Here is a 20,166-nt window from a genome sequence, read left to right on the forward strand (position 1 = left end):
CTGTAATGCAAAGGCCCACTAGGGGTCTCTGAGAATTAGGAGGAAGGTAACTACAGATTTTGAAAGGAATCCTCTGGGGGCTTTATTTTTTTCAGATTGTGTGCCTTTTCCTTTCATCGCTTTAGCAAGCTACTCATTCAGTTGCCTTTTTTCAATTATGTCTGAGTGTTTCCTGATACAAAGAAAGAGTTGCTGGGCCATCCACTGTTGTCAAGCCCAGGCAGATACTCACAGGACTGGAGAAAATCTGGGCTGGGTAGGACACACGGCTTGCCTCCAAGCTGCTAGAGAAAGGCAAGAACAGGTTTATGGTGAAGCATCAATGGATTAAAGGTGCTTTGAAAAGACCGTATTTCAGTTGCACTTCTTGGGTAACTGTTGATTAAGGGAAAAATCTTTTTCTTTCATCACTGCTTGTTGAAAATCTTCTTAAAGGTTCAACACACCATTGGTCCCAACCTTTTTTCCAGCCTAAAGAACTTCTTAAGACCACAAGGTTTACAGCCCTCCTTCCCTACCCATGATAGCCATTGTATTTTTAGAGTGCCCTGGTTGAACGGTCATAATGATACAGGCTTCGACAGTTCAAGAATTTGTAGCTGAATTAGAAGCATCTACAAACTTTTGGAAAATAGCACCATATGTATTTGTAAAACATTTATTTTATCAATAGACAGTTATTTGCTCTCACGTGGATTTGAAGGCTCCTTGGTAGCTGTGGCTCATAGCTTGTCACCATCACACTGTGCTGTGCTTTCTGCTGGGTGCTTTCGGGGGGAAATAAATTTTTAAATCTACTGTCCTGTAACGTGGCATGCTTTTCTAGTAGCGGACCTAAGCAGAGCAGTGCAGGGGGCGGTGGGGTGGATTGGGGCAAATTGAAGTTGTGGTAGGGCATATGACATAAAGGATCCTTGCCTTCCTTTGCTCAATGATCCTGTCAGGCCCCAGACTTTCCCACCCAAGCAAGTTGCGCAGCAGGTAGGCTTATCTCTGCTCTTTTGAAATGCCGAGAGTCCTCCCGTGCTCCTAAACGTGTCTCACCGGGTCTGTTTCTCTCCAGTGGGTATAGCCAAGAGGTGGTGTGCTACACATTAGGAAACATTCCTCAGATGCCCTCTGCACCAAGACTTGTTCGAGCTGGGGTCACATGGGTCACATTGCAGTGGAATAAACCAGAAGGCTGTTCACCTGAGGAAGTAGTCACCTACACCTTGGAAATCCAGGAGGATGAAAATGTAAGTCTGGCACATTTTATACCCTTGTGTGTGTTTGGTAAAGTCAGTTTTATCATAACTACAGGATGCACTGGTGAAATTAGATTCGCTGCCTAAATTTGAAACCAAGCTCTTAATTTCTACCACTGTAACCACTAGCAGAAACCTGGTCTTCCCACCGTCTTCCCCCTCCAAGTAGATGGCATCCCCATGCTTTCATTTGGGGAAGCCAGAAACCCATGGGCTCTTCCTTGACTTCATATATAGTCAGTCAGCAAATCCTTTCAAATCTCCCTTCAAAAGTTATCCAGAAATCTGACCGTTTCTCAGCATCTGCACAGCTGCTACACTTTTTGAACCACCATCATCTCGCCCCTGGGTTATTGGAATGGCCTCTTAAGTATTTTCCCTACTTTAATCCTCACTACACTACAGTCTGTTCTCCACACGAAGCCAGAGTGATCCTGTTAAATACAAATACGGTCATGTCAGTGCTCTGCTCAGAAGCCCTCGCATCTCAGTGCCTTCCCTTCTCTTCCAGAGGCAAAGCCAGTGCTCTTACAGTGCTTTCCAGGTCCTCCCCGTTCAGGGTCTTCGTTCCTGCCCTTGTTCCCGCCACTGTAGTCTCACTGAGCCTACCAGCTGCGCCGTCCCGCCCCACCTTTGCAGTTCCGGTGCCCTCTGGCTCTCATGCCCCTTCCGATACCTTTGAGTGACTTCCCTCATTTCCTTCAGGTCTCTTCTCACATGCCACCTCTTTGGACGACCCTTTCCTGACCACCCTGTGAAACAGCACTGTCCAGGAGAAGTTTCTGTGATGATGGAAATGTTCTGTATTGTGTGCTGTCCAATACGATAGTGCCTAGCCACACGTGGCTGCTGAGCCCTTGAAATGTGGCTGTAAGCCCAAGGAACTGAATTTCTAATTGTATTTCGTTTAAATTGGAGGAGCCATATGTGGCTGCCTTAAGGAGCCTGCAGAGCCGCAGGAAGCAGTGCTTCCGAGCTCCACCACTCCGTCCTCTTACCCAGCTTCACTTTTCGTCTCATAGCACCTAACACCACACAGCGTGCTTCATATTTGTCTGTAGGTTTTTTTGTTAATTGCTTTCTCTGGCTGTTATATCAGTTTCTGATGGGCAAGACTTAGTCTGTTCTTGGGCAGTGCTAAACCCCTAGAGCGTGGACGAGAGCCTGATTGCATAGAAGGTGCTCCGAGATGAATGGGTGGGTGGATGGATGGATGTGTGCATGACTGAGAATATTATTGAATGAATTCTGTACAGTCAGCTTTCAGTAGGATATTTATCCCGTTGAAGGGTTATGTCTTCCCCATCCAAGCGCTGCTTTCCCGCTTGGCCAGAAGAGGGCACTGTGTCAGAAACCCCAGCCAGTGGATTGCACAGCACATTGCAGCTTGACAGTAAGGATCTCCGTACAAGAGCCTTTTTTCATGACAACATTGTTAGATAATTTTTTTAACTACATAAGCTTCGTTCATCTGGTGGTTAAATTCATTGTTTAAAATGCTTATTGAGTAACCAGAAAAATTTGCTCTGTGAGAAAAGTATATGGTGACATCTGTTCCAAAGCAAATTTACACTCTCTCAAAGAGAGAACATTGTTCTCATTCAAATTAGTGTTATTCTCGCAATAAAAATACCCAGATCCAGGACCAATTATGATGTGATAGAGTTACATGTTTTCTTGAAGCACCATGGCCCTCTTTTTGGTGTAGCTGCCAGACTTCTGGCCCACTGGTGATGATGGAAGGAGGCAATATAGAAATCCTACGGACAAGGTATTTAATCCCCAGATTTTATGATACTGATGTTTCTTTCTGGCTTTGCCTTTTCAGGATAACCTTTTCCACCCAAAATACACTGGAGAGGATTTAACCTGTACTGTGAAAAATCTCAAAAGAAGCACACAGTATAAGTTCAGGGTAAGTCAGTCATTTTGGTACCTGAAGTGCTTAAAAATGAAGCTGTTTTATGTTTCATCCCTTCACCATTTTAAATCTACTGTACAGGTTAAAAGATTTTTAAGTTCGCTGCACTTTACACTTCTAAGGTAACATCTGTAAAATACACACCCAACTTTAATTTTAAAACCCACTTTTGAGAAAGAAACCTGTTGCCATAATGTGCTGTAATAAATTGCATCACAGTGTGGCCAGATGCCCTTGCCTGGGAAGACCCAAACCACGTGCCCAGCGCACCTGTCTCTCACCTGCACGTCACACCTTTCTATTCAGAGTTTCTTCTTTTAATCACATTTCCCTTTTCTCCGTTGCCCTTTGCTCTTTTGCCCATTTTCTTTTTCTCAGCTGTTTTCCTTTCGCTCTTCTGGTACCCAACCCCTCCCCACTTGGGCTCTGCATTGGGCGACGTTGTGTTGAGTCGGAAGACAGCTTTGTGAACTCTTGGCGACTTCGTTAGGAGAGAAGGGAACAGCAGGCTGCCTTGTGTGCTGCCCACTGTTTGTTGATTCTAGCACAGCACGGTGTTTTCTAGTGTGACAGTGTGCCTCCTGGAGAGACGTGGTTGTCTTCTGATTCCCCCTTTCTTTCTCTTAATTTGTGAGCCAAATCATGTTATTTAACACGTAGTAGTCACTCAGTAAGTAGTTGTCGGATTATCCAGTGGCATGTGTGACTATTGAAGGAAAATGGTAGTTTTTGATATTTTTAAAAATCCTTGTTACTCGATGCTGGCTATGAGATCATAGGTATACTGCTAGCATTTCTCCACAAGGTGGCGTTGCCCTACTCCTAAATAAGCAAGGCTATTTTTATCTGCGTTTCCCCCGTATTTTCCTTCCACAAAACACTGCACTGGGTGGTGACATACTAGTTTTGTTTTGTCTTCTTGAAAGAGTAAAAATGTCTTTGGCTAAAACCTACCTTGTTGTTTTATTTTTAATTGTTAATAGCTCAACTATATAGAAAATAAGTACTCCATTAAAGAAACACTTATAAATTAGTAGTTTGAGACCGTGAGACAGGGAGAAAGAGAATATGTGAGTGTGTCTGTCTGTGTGAGTTTATGGATACCTTGATCTTGCCATATTGAAAGTCACTACTGGTTTAAGACCTGATATCTAAAGCATATTAATGTTTTCTCGGTTGTGTTATAGCTGACTGCTTCTAATATGGAAGGGAAAAGCTGCCCAAGTGAAGTTTTGGTTTGTACGACGAGTCCTGACAGGCCTGGACCTCCTACAAGACCCCTCATTAAAGGACCAGTTACATCTCATGGTTTTGGTGTTAAATGGGGTATGTTTTGTTGCTGTTGCTGCTGCTGCTTTTTTGACAGGTTTTTAAAAACTTGATTAATTTCAGTAGTGACAAACCAGTAAACAAACAAATCATATTATTTGAGGGAGTTTTACACGTTTGGAATATATGTATGAGAAACATCCTGAGAATTCTACAAACTGGTAAAACTGACAATTGTAAGAGCATTTCATTTACTTCATGATTTTCCTGTAAGACACATTTTTTTCTCCTATAGTTTTAATGTATTATTGATTTGAATGTGGTAATCTCTGAATATATTTCATTCTTCAATAGCTTGCCCTTAAAATATAGCAATATTTAATATAAAATTGATTTATAAACTTAGTATTAAAAATAAATTTCAAAATTTAGGTAATTCATATTAACTTTTACAGAATGTTTAAGTTACAGTGAATTTGGAAGACTAGTTTTTGTTGTTTGTATGTCTTTGGAAGTCTTGGACTTCAGGAAGTTTTCATATTGAAGTTCGTCCTGGTATTTGTGGGGATCTGGTAGAGGATTTTGTGGCTCACCTGCTGCATGGATTATTTCAGTGAAATGAATGCCATTAGAATGTTGATAAACATTTGCAGTTGTATGTGAAACATAATATGTTATCACTAATGTCATATAATAATAGTAACTACCAAACAGGCAAAAAAGAAATCTAAAATAAGATTTTACCTGGCAGTCAAGTAATGTAAAGGGAAGTTAAAACATTATTAAATTGTTATTGGAGACCAACCACTGAGACATATAACTGCTTCAAGTTATGTGGTAATTTTGAGGCAGAATTACCCCCTAGAAGATGGATACGATTAAGAGAAACAAAAAATCTAGGTGTGCTTTTTTGCCAGATCTAAAGCTTTTTTTCTCAGAATATCCTAGAAAGTTCTGTCAACACTGAGTATTTACTTTCATTAGCCATATGCTATATTTTAATTATTGCTGTAAATATCTATTACCGAAGTTTGCATACATTAATGGAAATAACAGGTGAAAGGAGACGGGAATTAAAGTTTCTAAATCTATATGAGCAACCTGAGGGTATATCTAAAATACAGAGGTGGCCAACTGATAGTAGAAGCAAATTCTGTGTAGTCTTGCAAAAAGGTATTTTCCTGCTCAGAAAAGAAAACTCTTGCAGGCACCGAGTTAGCAATAGACAGACATGATACCTAAGGCGCACAGGGCTCTAGTAACAAGCCGGAACCTCCTCCTCAAACCGGCTCTTTGGTACAGGTTCTTATTGATCCACAGCTCTGGTTTTATATTATGCTCATGTGGGATACAAAGTTTGCTTAGTAGCAAACTGTGATGGAACAGATTTGTTATATTCTGATCTTTTATTTATTTTGTCAGTAAGTTTTGCACCTCCCTTTTCTTCCTTCTCCGTCTCTCACTGATGATATAAGTGAAATAAAAAAAGAATAAAGTAATTTTAAAAAAGAAAAAAATATATATTTTGTCTTATATAAAAACCATCAAATATTGAAGAGCAGGCTTCAGAATCTCAAAATAAATAAATGAACATAACTCTTAGAAAAATAAATCCATATTTTGAGTTTTGTTCATGTTTCACTAAATAAATGCTAACTTTTTGACATTTCTAGCTGTACGAACTTTGATAATCAGGTTTTGTGGTGTTTTTGTTTCTTTTGTTTTTCGAGAAAGGAGTTGGGTGAAATAATATATTAATTATTGTGCCTTTTGGTTGAATCCAGAATTTAGACAGTATATTATATGATTCTATGTGTTCTAATAATATTTACTAACAAAAATCAATACACTTTTATAACTAATAAGGCATTTGCTTACTTTCCAGATCCTCCAAAGGACAACGGTGGTTCAGAAATACTCAAGTACTTGCTAGAGATTACTGATGGAAATTCTGAAGGTGAAGTTTGTAGAAATTGTTTTGTTCAAGTCCTGTTTTCTAGTAAGATAAACATTTGTATAATAATAGCGGGCAATCATTAATTCTATTGATAGAGGTACTACAATAAACAAGCCTTAATCACATATTGACAGTTTTTTCTTTCAAACACAGCATCGGGGATCAGAGTCTGCTTGAAATGTACGTTTTTGTCGATCTTAAAATTTCCTGTCATTTCTTTAAACCGGAGGTCCCAATTAATAGAATAAATATGTTTTTCATCTCTCTTGGCACGCTTTCTCTAGAAATTCTTATAAGCAGAGAAAGTGTCCGAAGCAATCAGCAGGAAGGATAAATTGGAGACAGCAAATGAGTTTGGTGCACAAAGGATGACAAAATATAGTGTTGCTGTGGCTACTGACAAGTGTCCCACTTTGTCACAAGTTCAGAAAATGTCTTCATTTTTGTTGTGATTTCTGAGTCATATTATTTCTTCATTACTAGTCACACGAGGTGAATTAAAGTGGGACAGTGTTAGAGATCAGCTTCCCTTTATAGTGTCTTTTAAACAATTCTTAGATCTTCTTTCTGATAAAATTTATTAGGCTTTAATAGAAAAAAGTATAGTCATCCGAACTTTAAAAATGACACCCATCTCACCACTCTAATAATCCCTGTAACTTAAATTTTTTTTTAAAAAGTGATGCATATGGGAGAAAAGGAAAGAGTTAACAGCAACTTCTACAAACAAGCAATGCAGGTGTGTGGCTTGCTTTTTATTCTGTGCCACGATAGCCACCTGGAGTGTTTTGTTTTTCATGTCAGTTGGGCCCTATTTTAAGCTGAAAAACATGAAAATGCTTTGAGATGGGCACAGCTGTTCTTAACATAAAATCACATTCTGTGCTAAAAATCTGACCTAGGAGAGAAGTCACGGATGTGCAGTGGCTCATCGTGAAAACCTAAATACATTTTGAATTTTTGTGGCTCTCTTGACCACTGGTGACAGATCAAAAGTAGATGCCATCTGTACTTAAAAGTTAACAACTTTGCCAGTGCGTGACATCAACGATTAATTGAATCTCCTCGGTAGTCCTTGTTCCCAGTTGCCTTTTCAGTGCAGGTTGTTTGATCGGTAATGTCAGGATGACTGTCTTTAATATTCCCCCTTGTCATATGGCCCTGGCGCATGTGGCTTCATTGTGAATCTGACCTAATAAGCAGCTGAGGGCATTTGTGGAAGTTAGTAACTATCATGGAACAGGGTAAAAGTATTTTCCCTAAAACAACTGCATGGAGTAAAAGCCTCCTTTAAAATAGTCTGCTGGAAACATTGTGTTAGTGGGAGCAAAACAGAGGAGGATAAACATCCCAGATTTGTGGGGCAGGCAGGCAGGCAGTCGAAGCATCCCCAGTGCTCTTCACCTGGTGGCATCAGCTTCACCCAGGCCCCTCCAGTGGCTCCGCTTGCTTGCTTTATTCCCCAGAATTGGTCAGATAACCTGGGTCACACTGAGTGTTTCATTTTTAATGTCACTCCGTCAGGTGTTTTTGTCTTTTAAGTGGGGCTCCATGGAGACGGCAGGCCTTTACCCAAAGGACCTGGTCTATATGGGGAGGGGGAGGTTTCACTCACTGTGACCTCCAGGCAGATAAGAGCCAGGAGAAACTCTTCAGTGGTGCCCTGGTCTGACGAGGAACCTTGAGGAACCTTGTGGCCGAGCAGCCTTCCCCTTGCCCAGCTGGCCTCAGGGGCTTCTCACACCATTACCACTTCCTAGCTTGCTCAACACCGGCCGCTGTCTCCTGCTGCGGGGCAAACTACAGATTTCGTGTGCTTTCCAGCATCCCAACCTCACAGTCAGCAAATGTAATCATGGTGATATTAAGTAGCCTAGCCAGCAGTACTAAGTATTAAAAATGACTCCATGTTATTTTAGTATTTAACTTTGTAAAGGAGATGGAAAGAGAGCACTGTGGCTGTTTAGGAAAAAAAAAAAAAAAAGAATAAGAGATGCTGGTTTTCATGGAAACCACTTAGAGCTTTTTCTTATCAGGAATGGTTGGTACTGTTACGTTTTTACAAAAGGCATAATCTCATACACGGGTCTTGTTTTGCAGCGAGTCAGTGGGAAGTGGCCTACAGTGGGTCGGCTACAGAGTACACTTTCACCCACTTGAAACCAGGCACTTTGTACAAACTCCGAGCATGCTGCATAAGTACTGGTGGACACAGTCAGGTTGGTTTTGTTTCAGTATAAAAGTAAACATCTTTGGTCCAACTCGACAACCTATCTATAACATCAGAATAAATTGCTGTTTAAAAATGTACCTTGGTGGGCTTCCCTGGTGGCGCAGTGGTTGAGAGTCCACCTGCCGATGCAGGGGACACGGGTTCGTGCCCCGGTCCGGGAAGATCCCACATGCCACGGAGCGGCTAGACCCGTGAGCCATGGCCGCTGAGCCTGCGTGTCCGGAGCCTGTGCTCCACAACGGGAGAGGCCACAACAGTGAGAGGCCCGTGTACCACAAAAAAAAAAAAAAAAAATGTATCTTAGTAATGCAGCCTGCCATGGTATCACATCATGAATTCAGAGTTTTCCGAATTGTGCTTTAGTGGGTATAAAAAGATAGACCCAAATCTTTCTCAACTGAATTGTGCTGCTTTCCAAGTGCATCCCTCACTTAATTTCTCAGAAGACTTTGGCATGATCACCTGACAGTTGAAAATTGAGGGTAGTCTGCAATTTGCATTAGCTAATAAATAAGGGGGTGAACCTCAGTTATTGCAATGATAGAAAAACGTAGAATTTAGAGCAAAAAAAGATATGGCCTCCAGCACAGCTTTTTTTAACCACATCTGGCAGTTTTGTGAAAATGAGAGACACACCTTCCTTGAGATACTTTACTGCCATCTGCTGGAAAATTATTGTAAAAGCCACATAAATCTATGATGACTGAGCTGAAAGGCACTTCCTGTGATTACGCAGTGCCCAACCTATATATCTGTAGGCAGCAGCAGTTCTCTTGCTGTCTCCTTTTTTTTTTAATTGAAGTATAATTGACTTACAGTATTACATAAGTTTCAGGTCCACAACATAGTGACAATATTTTTATACATCACAAAAGGATCACCACCATTGTCTACAATTTATATGACCTTAGACCAACCATTGAACACGTCAGGAAACTTGGTTTCAACTTCACAGTGTTCTCATAGGCTCAAAACAGCATAACAAGTACACATGAAGTACTCTAGAAATGAGATATCAGTAGTTATTATCTAAATGGTGTTAACATTCAGAAAGTGAGTGAGAGGCAATATGGTAAAAGATGTTTTCATTGTAGGGATATTTAACATTGTGGTTTTGAAACCATTAGTGTTGAGAGAGAGCGCGCGTGCAGTGGTGACTTATAACCCTGTTACCCTGTACTGGGTTGACTTTTCAAGAGAACACCTGCCATTAGGTGCCGAATTTTGCCACTCAGCCCACCTCTGACGTCGTTTTATGTTGATTTTCTTTCCCCCCCAAGCTAGTGGTGCTGTGATGTCTAGACTGTCCGTATAGACAGACTTCTGAGGTAAAAAAAAAAAAGGTCCACCTAGACGACGTTTATGCAGTGCCTCCCAGAGTGGGGGTGTCCACATCAAAGCTACAGATGATCAGCGAGTTCCTCTTACATGCGAGGTGCTGCACAAGCCTACACAGAAGTGGCAGCGCTCCTTGAATGCTTAAGTACATCTCCTCTGCACTTCATCTCCTCAGGATGGAGGCTGAATCTGGTGGAGCTGCATTAGGTCTACCATGCTCCTCCTGTCTCAAAAAGGGGTCAGCTTCTATACCACCAGGCTTACGCAACCAGATCCTGCAAAAAAGAAGGCCTGCTGATTTTAGTATTCACAGAACCTGCTGGTTAATGTCAGACTCAGTTGATTAATATTGACTTTATTTGCTTTTCTGCTCTGTATGTGGATGGTTGGCCATTTATGGCACCATTTAAAAACTTCATCCAGCTGTTGTTTTGTGTTCTCTTCTGTCCTCATGAAGGGTCTCTAATTTTTGTTTAAAGGAAAATAACCGTGTGCTTAGGATACACAACACTCAGAAAGTCAGCCTACAAATCTGACATCAGAAATAATTATTTTTATCGTGCTGTATGCAGTGTATGTCCATACTTAAAACAAACACATACACACACACACACCACACACACAGAGACGAAGATCTTATTGCATAAAAAGTGTAAACATTCAATGTGTAACCCTCTTTGGTAGCATTTGCAGGTATGGGGTGGAATTTGCTTGGTATATAGAGCTCTAATAAATTCAAAGTAACTAAGAGATGATTCTCTCCTGTATTTCTCCTGCAGTGTTCTGAAAGTCTCCCTGTTCGCACACTAAGCATTGCACCAGGTCAGTGTCGCCCACCGAGGGTTTTGGGTAGACCAAAGCACAAAGAAGTCCACTTAGAGTGGGGTGAGTGAACACATCTTCACGTTGCCAATTTGGACAAGTGGAGATTGAGTTTAAGACTTAATGCTTTGTAATCAAGTTCCGGGTCTTCCTTCTGAAAACCATATTTGTTTCTATTGAAAATGCCCATATTCTGTTCAATGTACATGGGCTTGGGTTTGTATTCTCCCCGCGTTGTCACTCACCCTTCTATTCCTGATGGTGCCACACGTGCTGTTCATCCTCTACCCTCAGAGGGCACTTTCGTAGAAAATGTTTCAGAGCAGCCAGTCTTTTCAGGAATTTTTCAGCTTTATTCATAAAATAAAAGTTGTGCTCAATTTAGAGGTTAAACCAAGAAATAGTTCATCAGGTAACATCTGATTCCTCCTCATCTTTGCTGCCTTGTTATGTGTGGGTCCTGGTGTTTTACTGTATCGACTCAAACTGTATTAGCATTTCCTGTCGGGTCAACAATTTACAAGCATGTAAAACGGCAAATATAAACCTGCAAAACACTGTCAGACAATTGTTCCCCATCACTTATGCCTAAAATAAGATAGTGTGCCAGTTTTGGGTCCTCTAACTTGATTTAATGTGTCCTTTGGTTTCAAGTTAAGGAGAAGATTTTCTCCCCTCTATTTCTTGCGTTTACCTGGCATTAGGATATAAAGGAATTGCCTAAAAGTTCTACGGTTTTGGAATTTTGTTAATATCATTAAACGTACTTGCTTTGGAAAGTATGGATAACATCATTCAGAAACTTTCTCTGTATATCTTTTTTCTGGAGTGGGGTTTCTTTTGTAAATATCGAGGACAGGCCACCTACATGGTGTTTTGCAAACCTTGTGGAAAGTGAGGTGTGATAGGGTCAACTGGAAACACAAAAGTGTTCTGATATGAAAAACATTCTCCTTTCCCAGATGTTCCTGCCTCTGAAAGTGGCTGTGAGGTCTCGGAATACAGCGTGGAGATGACGGAACCTGAGGATGTAGCTTCGGAGGTGTACCATGGGCCCGAGCTTGAGTGCACCGTTGGCAACCTGCTTCCCGGAACCATGTATCGCTTCAGGGTGAGAGCTCTGAATGATGGAGGGGTGAGTACAGGCTTATACACCGTAACGGAAATATAAGGTCCCGGCACTTCCGTTTCTACCCTCCTAAAATCTTTAGCAGTATCTGTCCAACCTTGACAACCATTAAAGAAGTGTATGTAAAATCTAATTTCTGAAGATACACTGTTTTGATTTCATGTAGACCCAACACTGGAAATTTTGTTTCTTTTGTCCTCATATCATTCTATTAAGATGGAGTTCAAGGTTAATGACAACATTACCCTTCAGATGCTTTTGGTAGTTTTTAAAATAATTTCCTATTTTCTCATCAACTGTATAAATCAGTTATGGGAAACTAGGGCTACGTAGTATTTCTTTATCATATTGTCTAAATTACCCAGCAATGTCTTAGGTCAGTTCTTAAAACTGGACTGGGATAGAGGCTAGGGAGGCCAGTATATCTTTTTTCCATTTATTTCAAGTGAAAACTGTAGAACTCTCTGGTCCTTCTTACTACTCCATCTGAAGTTGTCGAGGTAGGCTATTAGAGATTGGAAGAGTATGTCTGTATTATACCCACAAAGGTGATTGGTTTTTGTTTTTTATAATTGCAGAGTGATATGGATTGGGGGGCAATTCATAATGAGAGTGAAGTGACCCAGAAACTACAGGGCTTTTTGATGTGTCAAAGATGGGCAGAAACATAAAAGGAGGTAGAAGGGTGTGGGTAGAGCAAACCGCTGCTGAAGCCCCACAGAGCGCCAGTGGTGTGTATACATGCACTCCATGCACATAAATAGATGTAATTAATGGATGAGATTTTTACAAGTAAGAAAGCCCACTGACAGCGACAAGAAGTTGACAATGACTCTTCTAGTTCTCGGGGGTCCTGTTCACGCCTTTCAGAAGCAAAGTATGTTTGTCTTTAGTCTGTTTCATGTTAGCCATGCTGACTATGAAAACATTTGGTCTGAAGTATGATCACAAACCTTTAATAGGAGCTGGATTTCTTCTAATTGCCCATTAGGAAAGAATTTCAGATACAGGTATTTAAATTAAAACACACACACACACACACACAAAACTAGACAATAAAAATGTATTGGTGAGAAGATAAGAAAGCCTATGCACCCAAACTTTTATAAGTAAAAAGAGGATGGATGGTGATGATCACTGATGCTGCAGAAGAAATCCTATTTTACTGTTGATCTGGTGCTTCTCCCCATCAATTCTTCAGAGGGATTTTTTTTTATCTTTTCATGAGAAAGATAAATGTGCAACTGGGCTGACTTGACTTTTACTTTCTCCTTTCACTAATTTATCATAAAAAGAAAGTATCTTCAGCCTTGTTTTTAAATTCTGTTGTATTGGAAGTTAACCATATATTTGACTCATAATCACCTTCTATGGGCCACTTCAGAGAGCTTCTCCCCCACCCCCAGTATATTTGCAGGTTATATTGTTAGAAAATGTGAGAGGTTTTGGGGTTTTTTTTTTTTAATCTTTTTTTTCCATTTTGAAAAACATAGTCACATACTTCATTAACCTGAAAATTACTTTACTCTTTGCCCCAACTCATTGAAGTATCACATATTCCACTGTTAACATGGTGGTGATGGTTCTCTCGACGTGTTTTAAATCTGTAGTGGTGGTTGGCTCTGAGCAGTTTGGTCACTGATGGTGGTGGAGGAGAGGAGTGCAGTGTAAACCTTCAAATAGTTGAGATGGTGGGAGACATGCTGAGAAAACATTAACAGGGCCATTGGTTTTCAAAATGGAAAATACCAGTAACTGGAAGAAGTACTCAAAATTTGATAACCAACAATCCCACGAAGATTTTTGTGCATTAAAAATTAAACTGCAGTATGCATCTGACTTAGTTTTCTTTGAAGCCTTCTGAGAAATTAAAGCAGAATGCTGTGATGTAGCAAAAGTCAGCATTTTTTGTTTCTTAAGTCACAGCAAAAATGTTTAGTAAACCAACTTTCTAATCCTTTTGAATTTAAAAAATATATATGTATTTATGAAATAGACATACACTACTTCGGGAATGTATGTTAGAAGAAAACCTACATATTCAACTGAAAGTGAACACCATTAGGTAATACTTTTAATCAATTGTAGTGATGATGGCATTAGCTTAGCCCTTGTTTGGTTATCTCTCACACACACACACACACACACACACACACCTACAAGCACACACACACACACACCCCTACAAGCACACATATGTTTTTCTCTTTCAGTATGGTCCCTATTCTGATGTCTCAGAAATTACAACGGCTGCAGGGCCTCCTGGACAGTGCAAAGCACCTTGTATCTCTTTTACGCCTGATGGATGTGTCCTAGTGAGTTGGGAGGTAAGTCAGGCACGTGTTCTGCATCAGTTTGTTTCTTGTACTTTATCTGCCCCCCAGTGCAAGTTATGAGGAGCTCACAAAGCTTAAGTTCACATATAGGTTTTACACAGTCATCTGCCTTGGTGCTTGCCAAGAGTTATGGAAATTTTACCACTGGTCAGAATTGAGAGGAAATTGAGTATCTTTTTCATGCTTTTCTTTTCATGTATTTGAAATATCCTAAGGCATGTTGCTCTCTTTCTCGGTTTAGTTAATTGAACACAAACATCATAGCATTTTCTTCTCAATGAAATTAACCACTTAAATTTCTGTTTTCCAGAGTCCTGAAAGCTCTGGTGCTGATATCTCAGAGTACAGGTTGGAGTGGGGAGAAGATGAAGAATCCTTAGAACTCATTTATCATGGGACAGACACCGGCTTTGAAATGAGGGATCTGTTGCCTGCTGCACAGTATTGCTGTAGGTTACAGGTAGGCTGACACTATTCTCTCACAAATACTGGTGTTCCATGATAGACTCTTTGGGAAACTTAGTCAAAGGCTCGTGATGGAGGCCATCAGGAGGGGCGATATGGAAAAAAAGAGTTCTTTTAAATAAAAACAAATGTAATTGTTTTGGTATTTTACAGTTAATTTTTGCTTCTCTAAGAGGTCCTAAAAAGTAGGAACAAAACCAGAATCATCTCCAGTGTACTTGTCACCACGCTTGCATCTTGCTTGCTGGTCAATTCACTGAATGAAGGACCGAGTCCAAGGCAAAGGTGGCACAGCTCCTTAGGGAAGATACCTTCTGTCTGAATTTTCTGAGATGCACATTTCGGTGGGAAAGCCACTTAGACAAAAGGCAAAAAACATTTAAAACTTCCCATTCCAGATGTTAAATGGAGCCGAAAACAAACACTAGAGTAGTTAGAACCAGTCTGCGTTAAGACCCACCTCCCACTTCCCAGTGACCATTAACAAGGCTGGTTATCCGTAAGCTTCTGCTTGGGTGTCCAAATAGAATAACGTGAAGAATAATTGGCTCCTAGCCTAACCCCTAAGAGTGACAATAGTCATGGGTTTACTTTCATTTTATTGACTCGGGTAAATATTTTTTTTCCCCTTTGAAAAACCATATTGTCCTGAGAAATCAGGGTTCTTTGTTCATTTCTTTCCATTTGTTCAGTAACATTTCTTGAGCACCACTTTGTGCCAGAATCAAAGGATGATCCCGATGATGAAAAGGAGAGATACAAAGATTAATCAGTTGTGGTTCTTGACCTTGAAGAATTCTTTCTTCATACATGTTTAGATTTAAATAGATAAAGAAGCAAAGATGCCAGATTTAGGTTTCCACCTGATTTAAGTCATGGATCATATTGCTTATTACAAGCCCATCTACTCTCAGTGTCTCTGGGCCTCGGGCCTCTTTGGAGAAAATATTCCCTTCTTAATTTAACTTTCCAGATCAACTGAAGCTGTTCCATTGAATTCTGAAGGCTGTTTTGTCATAAACATTTCTGGCTAAACTCTTTCATTATGCACACCTTCCTTCTCGAATGGAGGGCCTGGGACGTAATTAACCATTCTTCAGTGAGTCAGGGTCATAGCACGTTATCTGAGCTTTATAACAGCCATGATGAGTCATTGGGAAGAGGTTAAATTATGTGCTACACTCCTGTTTTTGGAACAAGGCAACATATAAATAAAAACTGTCTGCCATCACAGGAAATAACTTCAATCTGCTTTTGAGTTTTGGTTTCTCTTTAAAATGTTCTACTTCCTTTTCTTCCTTTCAGGGTATATGTTGTCACTTAGCATTAACTTCCCAAAACTGCATTTTAAAAGATACATTGGTAAGAGTAGAGCCTGCATAATAATCTTGCCTCCCTGTCAACAACAGTAAATATTTTCAAGTGTCTATACTTAATCGTCATAAAATGAGTCAGACCCTATGAAGGGGATAGCACTTTCAAGGCCATTGCTATGCTAAAGAAGTATTGCCAGGAAAGGGGTCTCCCCAACCTGTATTGATTTCTTGATACCTAAAGACCAAATCTGAATTGTTTTCATTTGACATTGCTACGAAGTCAGGTTAAAGATGAATATTCTTTTAACTATTTGGTGCCTTAAAAATTAAATCACTGTGATACCTATATTGTGTTTTATAAAAATTGCGTGGAGCATTTCTTGTTTGAATATTTTAATTACCATGTACCCAAGTAATTCTATTCACATGAAGCATATTGTATATTATAGGCATACTCTTATATTTTAGTAAGATTCTTTTGAATTGCTTCCTTTGTAAACTGGTAATATAATAAGTGATATAACTCGAGAAAGCTAGAACAAAGCTAGGCAGGATCCTGGAATAGAGAAAGAACATTATCGGAAATTGGTAAGATTTGAATCTAACTACATAAAGTCTGTACGTCGTTAATACCGTTGTACCAATGTTAATCTCCTGGTTTGGATCATTGTTTTATACTTATGTAAGGTATTAATATTAGGAGAAGCAAGGTGAGCAATTATATGGAAATTTCTCTGCACTATTTTTGCAACTTTTCTGTAAGTCTAAAATTAGTTCAAAATAAAGTATTTCGTTGTTGTTTTGTTTTAAGAAAATTGGTTTAGGAAAATTGCTATTGCTATTTTGTTCTTGATTTTCCCAGGGAGAAGGAGGGAAGTGAAGCACTGACAGCTGGCCTGATATACTCTGCCAGGATTTGACATGTTAACAAATTTAATCTTTACAATAACTCTGTGAATTATGTGTTACTATCCCCATTCTACATCGGAGGAAGCAGAGATGTTAATTTGCCTAAGATCACACAGTTAGTGAATAATGGGATCCAGATGTGAACAGAGCTCCAACTCTAAAAGCCATGTTCTTTTCCTTCTGTTACATGGTGATTAAAGCCTCAGTTGATATGAAAGTTGGGCTCCACAGTATCTTATTTTTCTGCCCCTGTGATAAATTTGTATCCAAAAATAAAATCTCTAAATATATACAGTAAGTCCCCTACATACGAAACTTCAAGTTGCTAACTTTCAAAGTTGCGAACGTGCGTTTGCACGACCAGTCATGTAAATTAGGTCATGTGAAATTGCAGCTTGCCCTCCGTCTCCTGTTGCTGACGACCCTTCAGCTCTACCATCTCCCACCTCCCCTCCCTCCTCCAGTCAGTAACTCTTCTTGCCTGTTCACCCGATGCCAGCCCCTGTATGCCAGCTGTTGTACTGTACTACTGTACTTTTCAAGGTACTGTACTGTAAGATTAAAAATGTTGTCTTTATTTTTTGTGTTTGTTTGTTTTCTATGTATTATTTGTGTGAAAAGTATTATAAACCTATTACAGTACAGTACTACATGGCCGATTGTGTTAGTTGGGTACCTAGGCTAACTTTGTTGGACTTACAAACAAATTGGACTTATGAACACACTCTCAGAACAGAACTCATTCATATGTAGGGGACTTACTGTACTCTTAATTTGTGACATAAAAATTTTACCAGAAAGAAAGTTGGTGTTGTCATGAAATAGGACTTGATGTAAAAAAATATTACAGAAGGGTTTCAAAAGTGATTTGATAGCAAATGAATGCTCTTAGCTTGCTTCTTTGAAATTAACTGATACACAGACGTTATAGTGAACCTTTCATTTAAGAGATCAGATTACTTTCCTTTTGTATTATAATTTGTCCTCATCAGCTCTCCCATGAAGTAAACGAGATTTTAGAGTATTTCACCTTCATTTTTTTGTAAGGAGGTTGCCAATTTTTTTTTTTTTTTTTTTTTTTTTGGCTGCATTGTGTCTTTCTTGCTGTGCGTGGGGTTAGAGGGGGCTACTCTTCATTGCGGTCCTCTGGCTTCTCTTGTTGCGGAGCTCGGGCTCTAGGCGTGCGGGCTTCAGTAGTTGTGGCATGTGGGCTCAGTAGTTGTGGCATGTGGGCTCAGTAGTTGTGGCTTGCGGGCTTTAGAGCGCAGGTTCAGTAGTTGTGGCTCACGGACTTAGTTGCTCCACGGCATGTGGGAATCTTCCCAGACCAGGGATCGAACCCGTGTCCCCTGCATTGGCAGGCGGGTTCTTAACCACTGCGTCACCAGGGAAGTCCCCAAATGTTCTTATAAGGAAAAAAATATTGTTAATAACATTTATTGAGCACACACTCTGTGTCAGGTACTGTTCTAGTTGCCCGGGCTACAGCAGTGAACCCAAGAGCCTTGCCCTTGTGGAACTTACCTTCTAATCAAGGGAGTAATTAAATGAAATATATACTATTCTGGTGACAAATGCTATGATGAAAATAAAAGCAGAGAAGGGAAATAAGAAATGAGGGGGGTCACAGGAGTTGGAGTAGGGGTGACTACAAGTTTTAATATGGTGTTCAAAGAGGTCTCCCTGAAAAGGCAACACTCGAGAGAAGCCTGAGAATACGATTGAATGGGCTGTGTAGATGTCTGGGGAAAAGCTCTGTGGACAGAAGGGGCAGCAAGTTGCAAAGGCCCTGAGATGAGAGCAAATTTAGTGTCCCTGTGGAACAGCAAGGAGGCCAGTGTGGCTGGAGCAGAGGCAGTGAGAGGGAGGGTAGTAGACGATGAAGGCAGAGCGGTCCTGGGTTCTTTGGGAAGGTGGTGGCGGTGAGCAGATTAGATAGGGTCTTGTAGGCAGTTGTGAGGACTTCAGAGGTTATTCTCTATCCGGTGAGAGGCCATCGAAAGGGACAGTGAATACAGACTGTGGGGCAAGGGCTGACACAGGTACCAGTTAGGAGGTCATTACAGCAGCCAGATATGAAAGAGTGTAGTTGGACTAGGTTGGGAAAGGATGTGCTGATGCTTTGGGCAGGGGTATGAGAGGAAGAAAGATGTCCAGCAGTGACTCAGAGATATGACTGGAACACCCAGAAGGATGGGGAAAGCCACAGGAGGTACAGTGGGGTTTTTAATGAGCAGGGATGGGGTGGAGTCTTAGAGCTGTACAGACACTTGGGTTTGAGATGCCTGTTTGACATTTAAGTGGAACTATTCAGTAGGCAGTTGAATACACTAGCCTCGCATTCAGGGCAGAGGTCTGAGCTACACAAATAAATTTGGGAGTAGGATATAAATGGCATTATATTTCCCTGAGACAAGATGAGATGTCCAAGAGTTTAAGCAGAGATGACAAAGAGGTGTGCAAGGCCCAAGGCCTGGTGCCCTCTAGTGCTGAAAGGTCCCGGTAATGAGTAGCAGCCAGGAGAGGTGACTGAGAAGCAGCAGCAGCAAAATAGAAACAAGAAGATGGTCCCAGAGACCAAGTGAGTGAGGATTCGAAAGCGGTGAGTGATCAGGTGTCAGTGGTGACACACAGGTAAAGTCAGATGAGGGCTGAGCATTGACTTCAGATATGAATTTAGCATTCACATGGAAAACAGTAGGTATCTTTTCTAAAATTCCTATAGCTCTTCCAGAGCAGCACTTGAGTTAAAAGTCAGATTACTGAATTTTGGTCCCAGCTTGGCATCTAAATCTGGGGCCTGAGTACTTAATTTGACTTTGAGTTCCCTCCTCTGTGAAAGGCAGATAAGAATACCTGCCATATATTATCTACCTCAGATGTTTATTGTGAAGATTGCATAAGACAGTACATAAACTGAAGCGGGCTATGCAAATATAAAGTGTTATTTTAAAACTATTTTCCATAAGAAATGGTGATGACGATGTTCTCTCTTATTAGCAGAGAAGGTGTGATTGGTATTTTTTATTTTTTTAAGAAAATGTTGGGGGTAGGAGTTTATTAATTAATTAATTTATTTATTTTTGCTGTGTTGGGTCTTCATTTCTGTGCGAGGGCTTTCTCTAGTTGTGGCAAGGGGGGGCAACTCTTCATCGCGGTGCGCGGGGCTCTCACTATCGCGGCCTCTCTTGTTGCAGAGCACAGGCTCCAGATGCGCAGGCTCA

The 20,166-nt window shown here is 40.5% G+C and overlaps 1 protein-coding gene across 4 annotated transcripts in view; it reads left to right on the plus strand.

Annotated features, from left to right (window-relative positions):
- The window catches only part of FNDC3B (fibronectin type III domain containing 3B), a gene marked incomplete at its 3' end in the record, with an annotated part of 350,833 nt that overhangs the window by 289,939 nt on the left and 40,728 nt on the right, over positions 1-20,166 (plus strand). For all 4 annotated transcript variants that reach the window (XM_081235889.1, XM_081235892.1, XM_081235891.1 and 1 more), the window contains exons 13-21: positions 1,064-1,238; positions 3,076-3,162; positions 4,356-4,494; positions 6,323-6,394; positions 8,495-8,613; positions 10,745-10,850; positions 11,750-11,922; positions 14,130-14,243; positions 14,563-14,712. In XM_081235889.1, coding sequence (XP_081092015.1) covers positions 1,064-1,238; positions 3,076-3,162; positions 4,356-4,494; positions 6,323-6,394; positions 8,495-8,613; positions 10,745-10,850; positions 11,750-11,922; positions 14,130-14,243; positions 14,563-14,712 — 1,135 coding nt within the window. The remainder of the gene's footprint in view (positions 1-1,063; positions 1,239-3,075; positions 3,163-4,355; positions 4,495-6,322; positions 6,395-8,494; positions 8,614-10,744; positions 10,851-11,749; positions 11,923-14,129; positions 14,244-14,562; positions 14,713-20,166) is intronic.

This window comes from Mesoplodon bidens (genome assembly GCF_964165515.1).
Source record: "Mesoplodon bidens genome assembly, chromosome: 5".
Lineage (NCBI taxonomy): Eukaryota > Metazoa > Chordata > Mammalia > Artiodactyla > Ziphiidae > Mesoplodon > Mesoplodon bidens.